Here is a 9,521-nt window from a genome sequence, read left to right as displayed (position 1 = left end):
TCAACTATGAGGTCCGGGTGTTGTGCTGTGAGCCCCCAGAGCACTGCGGTCACACATCACTGACGCCGAGCTCAGCCCCTCCGGAGCGTACGTCCGTGGTGTCCAGTGTGCCATGGCCGAGCTCCCCGGCTCTGGCCAGCACGACGTGCTTCTGCAGCGTGTCCGGCAAGCTGTATCCCGCAGGTATGTGACTCGTGCCTGTGGTGTGATGTTGTGCTGCCTTGCCCGCTGCTGTCTGGTCTATGAAGATGTCATTGTTATGGGAGAGGGGAGGGGACGCTTGCCCTGTGACTCGGCCACCATCGTCTCCGGGTGCGACCTAGCCATCTTTGAGTATTTCTTCCATTTGCTTCTGGATAGAAAGGCCTTGTACCTTGTCTGCCACTGGGGTGGACGCCGAGCGTGGAAGAGTGTCTCTGGGCTGTGGCTCTCCCCACGGTACGGCTCCGTTCACCCCCACCTGACCCTTTCTCTCGCAGGATCCATCATTTACCAACAGACTGACCTCGCTGGCCACTGCTATTATGCCACGTGCAGTCTGGACTGCCACGTGGTCAGGCAGACGGACCAGTCCTGTCCCAGCCGCGTGCCACCTCCTGCCCCGACCACCTCCCAGCCTGGCTCTTCCCCTTTGGCCTCCGTGCCTGTCACTATGCAGGGGTGCCCGAATGCAGTCCCCCCAAGAATGGTAACTCCCCGTCTGCCCTTCTCAGAGGCTGGTGCAGGGACCCCCGGCGCCTTTCCGGGGGGAAAGTTAGCTGCGGGCAGGCTGAAGCTGGCTGGCTGTTGGGAAGCAGCCAGTGGTGGTCCTACAGGGCTGCCCAAAGTGGGTGCCGCCTGGGGAGCCAGGACTGTGTGCAGCAGCCGGTGATGGGCACCCGGCCGGTGGCTCCAGATGGGGCTTTGCAGCCTGCGGTGGGCTGCGGGTGGGTCCGAGCTCCACGGGGGGTGGGGACCTGTGGGAGGAACAGGGGGGGGGGGGGGGGGGAAGGCGGGTCCCATCCTGACTTCCTGTGACTCCTGCTCCCCCCTGGGTCCGAGGCTGAGCACTGTCCTTCCTCCACAGAAAGGCGAGACCTGGCCCATGCCCAACTGCTCTCAGGCCACCTGTGAGGGCCACGGGGTCATCACCGTGCATCGGCGCCAATGTCCACGGGCGCAGCCCCCGACCTGTGCCAACGGCTTCCCCCCTGTGCAGGTGGCAGACCAGGACGGCTGCTGCCCACGCTACCAGTGCCAGTGTGAGCAGGGAGCCAGGCGGGGGTGGGGGATGGGGGATGGGCTGGGCTTCAGCGGAGTGGGTGGGGCGGACGTGGGTGAGACCCTAGGAGGGACTTCCTGACAGTAAGGCAGGGAACAGAAGGCCCGAGGCCTCCACCAGGGCACCGAGTGGAATGCTGCCCGAACCCCCGGGCCCTGTGGCCATGTCAGGTGGGAGGAGGCCAAGGGGACCTGGCCCCGGTGCTCGGGGCTCATGGAGCCCCCAGTGGACGGAGCCCCTCGTAATGCCGGTGTGCTCCCGCAGGTGTGTGCAGCGGCTGGGGCGACCCCCACTACATCACCTTTGACGGTACCTACTACACGTTCCTGGACAGCTGCACCTACGTGCTGGTGCAGCAGGTCGTGCCCGTGTACGGCCACTTCCGCGTGCTGGTGGACAACTACTTGTGTGGGGCGGAGAACGGGGTGTCCTGCCCGCAGTCCATCATCGTCGAGTACCGGGGGGACCGCGTCGTGCTCACCCGCAAGCCCGTCCTTGGGGTGATGACCAATGAGGTAGGGGACCCCAGGGCCGCGTCCTGCAGACCGGGCCGGCTTGGGGCCACGCCTTATTCTGCCTCATCCTTCACCCTGTGTAGATCATCTTCAACGACAGAGTGGTCAGTCCTGGCTTCCAGAAAGATGGCGTGATCGTGTCCCAAATCGGCATCAAGATGTACGTGACCATCCCCGAACTTGGCGTCCAGGTCATGTTCTCTGGGCTCATCTTCTCGGTGGAGGTCCCTTTCAGCAAGTTTGCTAACAACACGGAGGGGCAGTGTGGTGAGTCCTGGCCCCACCGGGCTCTGCATGCAGCTGAGGCTGTGTGAGGAGGGGTCGTGCTGGGGGACACCCCTGGGGACCGCACTCTCGGCCGGGGTGGAGGCTGCCTGAGTGGCCCCGAGCCTGCAGCCGTGTCTGCTTTCCTGCTGCACTGAGAGCACACGGTCCACACAGCAGAGGGGCCCAGCCACATACCTGGGGCTCACACCCGTCCACCCTGCTGTGGACGGGTGTCTGGCTGGCTTCTTGGGGGGAACAGGGAAGCGCCTACGGTCAGGTCCCACAGCCAACCCGCCGAGTACTGCCCTGAGCATCAGGGCCCCACTCCCTGTTCATTGACCCCGCGGCCCACGGGTGGGCTGCGCTCGGCTGTCCCCTGACGGCCTGACACCCGCCACCCCCAACCCTAGGCACCTGCACCAATGACAAGAAAGATGAGTGTCGCCTGCCTGGTGGGGCAGTGGCGGCCTCCTGCTCTGATATGTCTGGCCACTGGAAGGTGACGACACCTCGCCAGCCATCATGCCACGGGCCCTCCCCGACGCCCACCGCAGCCAGGCCTGCGCCCTCCCCGACCCCGTGCTCCTCGTCGTCAATCTGCCAGCTGATTTTGAGCAAGTGAGATTTGGGGAGGGCCCGGGGAGGGCAGCCCCCCAACCTCACCCTTGGGGTGGGCAGGAAGCGTGGGCCTGTGGCGGCTCCCGAGGGAGCAGGGCGTTGGAGCAGGAGGGTGGCGGAGAGCCGCGGCTCACTGCTGGAACCCTGGGTGTCAGGGTGGCTGAGTGGGTGGGCTCCTTCTGGCTGGCTGTGGGTCTGGGCCCACGTGCTGCGGTGGGCCGTCCTGCTCGGGGCACGCAGGCCGCGGGCAGAGCCCGAGCTGCCCCCAAACCCTGCGCTGCTGGCTGTAGGGTCTTCGAGCCGTGCCATGCGGTGATCCCCCCGCTGACATTCTACCAAGGCTGCGTCTTCGACCACTGCCACGTGACCACCTCCGACGTGGTGTGCTCTGGCCTGGAGCTGTACGCATCCCTCTGTGCCTCCCGCGGCGTGTGCATCGACTGGAGAAGCCATACCAACCACACGTGCCGTGAGTGCCCACCCGGTCCAGGCGAGCGGCAGCAGACACGGCGGGGGCCACCAGCTGCAGGGCTTCCTAGAGAGGGGGAGGGGAGGGCAAGGGAGGGGTGGGGGAGGGAGGCGGAGGGGTGGATTGCTCAGCTCCAGGAGAGAAGGGAGGAGCACCCGATTGGGTGCCTGGGGCCCGGAGTGCAGGGCTGGGGGTGGGGCCGAGGGGCCAGCTTCCTGGCTGCAGAGCCTGGTTGCAGAGCCCCTAGCCGCTGTCCGGCCCTCAGCATGTGCCTGGGGATAGGGCCAGAGCAGGGCCTGGGAGTTTGCTCTGAGCAGATGCCCTTGGCCTCAACCATGGCCTCTCCCTGCACACAGCGTTCGCCTGCCCTGCCGACAAGGTGTACCAGCCGTGTGGCCCGTCCAAGCTCTCCTACTGCTACGGGAGGGACAACGCCAGCCTCATGTATGCACCAGTCTCTCCCTCCTGGACCTACCCCGGGGCCCCCAGGCTGGCCTTCTCCTAGCCCGGAGGGCACAGGACAGGCCAGCCCCTCTGCTGTCCCCACAGGGCCTTACAGGACGCCGGCCCCATCACGGAAGGCTGCTTCTGTCCAGAGGGCTTGATGCTTTTCAGCACGAGCTCCGAAGTCTGCGTGCCCATAGATTGCCACAGTATGTTGCCGCGGGTGGGGGTGGGGGCGGGCAGGTGCACCAGCACCAGCTGCCCCCTCGGATCTGGGCTTCCCAGCCAGATGCTGGGGCTTTCTGCCATGGCCTGGGACTGCCTGGACCCCCACTATGAGTCCTGCCGCTGCCTACCTGTGACCTCTCTCTTTCCCTCCAGGGTGCCTGGGGCCCCACGGGGAGCCTGTGGAGGTGAGTGTGGCCAGCTGGCGTGGGGGCAGGGCATCCTCTTAGTGCCAGAGCCTCCGAGGAGGAGCACAGAAGGGGCTCTAGCTGGATGTGGGGGCATCCGTACGGGGAGTGCCCACTCCTGGGGTGGTCCTGCTCCTACCTCCACTGGGGTCCCTTCCTGCCCCTCTCAGACGCAGGGAGCTGGAGGTGGTCACCCACCTGGCACCCGCCCACCCCATCTCCCGCCCCTGAAGCCACTTCCCCCCGTTCCCTCGGTTTCCTCCGGTTCCCCCGGTTCCCCCAGGGCCCCCCTCTGGCCCTCAGCTGTGGGCTCCCGCACCCCTGTGGTCTGGCTGCTGTTGTGCCCGGACAGGCCAGGGGCCAGCCCCACAGCCCTGGGCTTACACATGCCTCGTCCTGCAGCCCGGCCACACTGTCAGCGTGGGATGCCAGTGGTGCACCTGTGAGAACGGCACGCGGACCCTGAGCTGCCAGCCTCAGCCCTGCCCCTTGCCCCCAGCCTGCCCCGCGCCAGGCTTGGTACCTGTGCCTGCGGCCCCCCAGGCTGACCAGTGCTGTCCCCAGTACAACTGCGGTGAGCCCGGGCTGATGCCCACAGGCCCTTGGCTGAGTGCCCGGGGGGCACGGGGTAGGGGGCACAACCAAGGGGGACCATACCCTTCTGTCCCCCACCAAGGCCTCCGCTGGTGACCCCCCCCACAGACATGCTCTGGGGAGGGTGGGTATGCCAGGAGGACGGGGGCTCCTCTGCCCAGGCTGGCCCAGAGTGGCCCGTGCCCCTTAGAGGGCCTACCCGCCGGGTGGTGGGCCCCGCTGGAGACCCCTGGGTACAGCACTGGGCTGGGTGGGGGTGGGTGCGTGCAGAGCAGGAGGCAGGCCCCTGAGTGCCGCCTTCCTGTCCGCTGCAGCCTGTGACACCAGCTATTGCCCCAAGCCCGTGGCCTGTCCCGAGGGCTCCCACCCCATCCTGACCTATGAGGAGGGAGCCTGCTGTCCACACCAGAACTGCAGTGAGTGCCAGCAACCTCCTGGCGGGCTGGGTGCTGTGGGGGCGCAGCTTCACTGGGGGTTCTCTGTGGCTGGGGGGAGCGGCCGGGGCATCACTGTCCGGGGCCCTGGGGCCAGTCCACCCTGCTGACGCATGTGGCCACCACTGTTCTGGGGGCTGGGGCGTGGTAGGCCGGGCGGTAGGGGTGAGGGTGGGTCTGTGAGCCTGTGCGTTCCCCCTTGCACAGGCTGGAAAGTCTGCAGTGTCAACGGCACCTTGTACCAGGTAAGAGGGATGTGGAGGTCAGGACCCCGGTGGCATTCGTGAGCCCTCCGGGGACCACAGCCCACAGCCCAGCGTCGCTGAGGCTCCAGGTCAGCCGCCGGCTTGGGCGCTCCTCCGCATCGGCAGGGTGGGCAAGGCCAGCATCCCTCCCTGCCCTCCCGAATGTGATGAGGGCCCCCAACATCAGTGCCCCCAGCTGGGCCCTCCCAAGCCTGCGACTTCCCGGGCACCCTGGTCTCAGAGGTGCAGGCTCCGGGGGGCCCGGCCCCCTGCCAGGAGGCGGCACTTAGGGGCACCTGGAGGGCCCGGGCTGCCTAGCGGGGGCCAGGCCCAGAGGGGTACGTTCCGGAAGCTCACCGGCCCCGGCCGCCCGACTCCCCCCAGCCCGGCTCCGTGGTCCCCTCCAGTCTGTGTGAGACGTGCCGGTGCCAGGCGCCCGGCAGCCCCCATTCAGACACGGCGGTGATCAGCTGCGAGACTCAGATTTGCAACACCCGCTGTCCCGAGGTGAGTGGCTGCGGTGGCTGCCCCGCACTGCCGCCGGCACCGCTGGGGCTTGGGGGTGCTCAGGCCACACGCCCGCCTGTCCCTGCAGGGCTTCGAGTACCGGGAGCAGAGCGGGCGGTGCTGCGGGGGGTGCGTGCAGCAAGCCTGCGTCCTCAACGCCACTGACAGCTCCCCCGGTCTCTTCTACGTGAGTTGCAGCTGCTGGGCCTGGCTGGGGGGCCCAGCGGGGGGGCCCGGCGGGGGGCTCCGGGGCCACGGAGTGAGTCCTGGGGGGGTTGAAGCCACCCTGCCCCGCCCAGGAACTCTGGGGAAGCCAGGGCGGGGCCAGGTCCCACCCCTGCCTGGACGGAGTTGCTGTGAGGTACACAGTGGCCCCAGGGGCGGGAGTGCAGAACCAGCTGCCCCTGGCACACGGGGCCCCTGGGGAGCCGTCATCACAAGGCAGGTGCCCGGCAGAGACCGGGAGGACCCTGGAGGCCCAGGGGCTGAGAGGCCGACACACAGAGCTCCCCTGCCCTCTCACCCTGCCGGTTCCTCCTTGCAGCCGGGCCAGTCCTGGCCAGACCCCAGGAACCCCTGCGTGACCCACGAGTGTGAGAAGCACCTGGATGGGCTTGTGGTGGTGACCAGGAAGAAGGCGTGTCCCCCGCTCAGCTGTCCTGCGGTGAGCCCCGGGAGCCCGTGGCCCTGCCTGGCCCACTGTGGGTCATGGGAGGCCACGGCCAGGTTCACCCGGGTTGGGGGTGGGGAGCCACGGTTGGCCCTGTGCAGAGGCTGCAGGGGTGCCACTCACCTCTGTGGGGCACCGTCCCCTCCTGTCCGTTCCCCCACTCCTGGGCCGGCAGCCAGCCCTCAAGGAAGCCCTTTTGTCGGCACAGGACCAGGCCAGGCTGAGCGAGGACGGCTGCTGTCTGTCCTGTCCTCCACCCCAGCCCCAGAACAGTGAGTGGGCGCATCCATGGGGGGGTGGCCCATCCTGCCTGCCTGGGGCACCCGGGGGGCCCAGGGGGCCCAGGGGTCCCGGCCAGGCCTGAGCCTCCGCCCGGCCTTTTGTGTTACCCCCAGGGTCGGCCTGTGCCCTCTTCCGTGAGCGCCAAGTCCTCCACCAGCAGGGCTGTAGGTCTCCCCGGCCCGTGCGCCTCGCCTTCTGCCGTGGCAACTGTGGAGACAGTGTCTCTGTGTACGTGAGCCCCTCCCCTGGCCCGCGGGGGTCACAGAACCGTCAGGGGCACAGGGGATGGTGATGAAGGGCGGGGGAGGGAGAGCTGGGAGCAGCGATGGGCTCTGGGGTGGGCTGAGCAGTCCCTGGGGTTCGGAGGCCATGGCCTGCGCCCTGGAGGGAAGCAGGCTGTCCCGAGACCACAGACTTGAGGGCCCCACCGGCGGCGTGGCAGGGTCTGCCGTGGCGGGCTGGTGGCCTGGTGAACTGCGGAGTGTTCACAGCTGGCCACGGGCACGGGAGCACGCGCGGCCGTCGCACGCTGGCCAGAGAGCCTCGAGGGCGGGTGGTGGCGACATGGGTTGGGGACTTGGGGTCTGACGCGGCCACCCGCCCACAGCTACTCCCAGGAAGCCAACGCACTGCGGCACAGCTGCGAGTGCTGCCAGGAGCTGCGCGTCTCCCTGAGAAACGTGACCCTGCGCTGTGCCGACGGCTCCCACCGGGCCTTCAGCTATCCCCAGGTGGAGGAGTGTGGCTGCGTGCGGCAGCGCTGCGGCTCCCACGGCGCCCTGGGCCACGGGGCGGACTCGGGGCCTGCGCAGAGCGACGAGGAGCAGAGCCAGGAGATGGGGGGCACTAGCTGGAGGAGGGGCTCCAGGGCCGCAGGCCCCCCCAGGGGACTGACCAGCCCCCGTCCTCGGGGCTCCCGGCCACCCCCCTCCGGGATACACCGATAAGGGCGTCCTGTCCCCTAGGGCTTTGGCTCCAGGGACCTGAGCCCTGGCCCAGGGGACCCGAGGCCGTGATGCCCTGCCCGCCCACCTTGTCCCTCTCTGGGGTCCAGCTGGCCCTCGGGTGTGCGGTGGCTCCGACCAGCCCTCAGGCCACTCTGGCCATGGGTCCAGCTTGTGTTCCCAGGACTTGTGCATCACGTAGGGGTCTTATCAGGGACGGTCGCTTGGACTTGTTGGGCCGGGCCGTCCACCAGGAGGTGCAGCCTTGCCCCTCCCTTCGCCCTGGGCTTCAGGAAATGACCGTCTGGGTTCGTAAATACACTTGGAGCATTTTGCAACGTGTGGACTCCGTGTGGTTTTTAAGCTTCTCTGTAAAACCCAGAAACGGGGCGGGGACAGGCTGGGTGCCAGGGGCGCACACCACACCCTCGGCCGGCCCCAGACTGGGCACAATGGGGAGGTCCACCCAGGGGCGCCTGCTGCCTCCAGCTGCTGGGGGACGACACCCATCCATTCACGGAATAGAGGAAGGGAGGAAGTCCTGTGTGGCCCTGCCTATCCCCCCAGCTGGCCACACTGGACACCAGTAGGCTTTGCATGGCGAAGGAACCTTCTATAAGAGGGCTCTGTCTTTTCCCCACAAAGCATCAGACCCCTCATCACACAGATGCTGGGTTTGGGGTGTGTGTGTGTGTGTGTGTGTGCGCACAAAGGCTGCCAGCAGCCAAGCCCCTGCCCCTCCCACGTCCTTCCTGTGATCCCCAGCTCTGCCCTGAGAACCTCCAGGTTCCTCGACCCCTTCCTTGGCGGTCCCAGGGGAGCTTCTAGACCACCCCCCTGGCAACATGCAGACCAAAGGCCTGACCCAGCGCCACAGATGCCCCGGGAGTGTGGACAGGGCTCTCCTTGGTCCAAAGACTTGGCCAGAGCAGCCCCCGGGGGGTTGGGGACCACCTTTTACAGTTTCCATAGGGGACCCACCCGGACAATGCTGCTCTTGCCCCTGGTCCAGGCACATGGCAAGGGGGACCGACCTTGGAGCTTGACCCCTCCTGTCAGTGACCAGCTGAGGGCGGAGGGTTTCCCTCGGCCAGGACCCCGTGACCCCTTGGGCTCAGGAGACCACTTGAGTGTGAGGTGGATGGCCATGGCCCCACAGGGACAGGGAGCAGGCTGTTGACCCCCGGGATGCCCTCCTTGGGCACAGCACGTTCTCAGGCCTCTGGCTTTGGGAGCCACTGTTGCACGGACCAGCTGGCCCCGCAGCTGTGGGTGGCACCCACGTCAGCACCGCCGACCCCCTGAGCGGCTCGGGTGTCAGAGGGAACTGCCTCTTCCTCGGGGTGCAGGGTGCAGTGACTAATCCCCCACTCCCTGGGAGAGCACCGCCCCTGCCTGGATCTGGGGCTGGTGGCAGGAGGTAACCAGATAGCAGTCCCTGCCTGCCAGTCCAGCCACAGCAGCCCCTGGCCAGGTTATGCAAGCCGTTTCTGGAAAGAGCTACAATCCGGGTGTGGCCCCAAGGCCACCAGGAGGCTCTTCCCACAGGGGAGGCTCCCCAGGCCACAGCCTGCAGCTACCACCCGTCTTGGACCCCAGGCGGGTGTGGGGGATGAACTGTCCTTTCTGGGGTGGGACTGCGTGACCAGCAGAGGCCCCTGCGGGCCTGGGCTGCCCCGGCAGCTTGAGACCCCACCTCCCGCGGCCTCGGTGGAGTCGGGCCCGGAGAGCCTCCGAGGCCGCACGAGATGCTCGTGGCTCTGCCTGAGGCGGGGGTGGGGGGGGGGGGGGGTGGGGGGGGGGGGGGGTGGGGGGTCCCACCCTCGTGTATGGGGGATCCAGATGGGGTGGGCAGCTT

At 67.8% G+C, this 9,521-nt stretch overlaps 1 protein-coding gene across 1 annotated transcript in view; it reads left to right on the top strand.

Moving 5' to 3' along the window:
- The window catches only part of LOC116880536 (mucin-5AC-like), a 21,456-nt gene extending 13,600 nt beyond the window's left edge, over positions 1-7,856 (top strand). Inside the window, exons 31-50 of the mRNA XM_032879792.1 lie at positions 1-22; positions 140-183; positions 480-688; positions 1,067-1,241; positions 1,526-1,776; positions 1,860-2,043; positions 2,454-2,661; positions 2,952-3,130; positions 3,487-3,574; positions 3,680-3,783; positions 3,956-3,987; positions 4,390-4,561; positions 4,896-4,997; positions 5,223-5,260; positions 5,645-5,767; positions 5,856-5,954; positions 6,312-6,431; positions 6,646-6,709; positions 6,833-6,947; positions 7,327-7,856. The exon at positions 1-22 is cut by the window's left edge and continues 1,123 nt beyond it. Of these exons, the coding sequence (XP_032735683.1) occupies positions 1-22; positions 140-183; positions 480-688; positions 1,067-1,241; positions 1,526-1,776; positions 1,860-2,043; positions 2,454-2,661; positions 2,952-3,130; positions 3,487-3,574; positions 3,680-3,783; positions 3,956-3,987; positions 4,390-4,561; positions 4,896-4,997; positions 5,223-5,260; positions 5,645-5,767; positions 5,856-5,954; positions 6,312-6,431; positions 6,646-6,709; positions 6,833-6,947; positions 7,327-7,666 (2,669 nt within the window). The 3' untranslated portion in view covers positions 7,667-7,856. The remainder of the gene's footprint in view (positions 23-139; positions 184-479; positions 689-1,066; positions 1,242-1,525; positions 1,777-1,859; positions 2,044-2,453; positions 2,662-2,951; positions 3,131-3,486; positions 3,575-3,679; positions 3,784-3,955; positions 3,988-4,389; positions 4,562-4,895; positions 4,998-5,222; positions 5,261-5,644; positions 5,768-5,855; positions 5,955-6,311; positions 6,432-6,645; positions 6,710-6,832; positions 6,948-7,326) is intronic.
- Positions 7,857-9,521: the final 1,665 nt, after the last annotated feature.

This window comes from Lontra canadensis, unplaced genomic scaffold (genome assembly GCF_010015895.1).
Source record: "Lontra canadensis isolate GAN:19392208 unplaced genomic scaffold, GSC_riverotter_1.0 scaffold66, whole genome shotgun sequence".
NCBI lineage: Eukaryota > Metazoa > Chordata > Mammalia > Carnivora > Mustelidae > Lontra > Lontra canadensis.
Note: the sequence above shows the minus strand (reverse complement) of the source record. Positions and strands in the feature narration are given on the sequence as shown.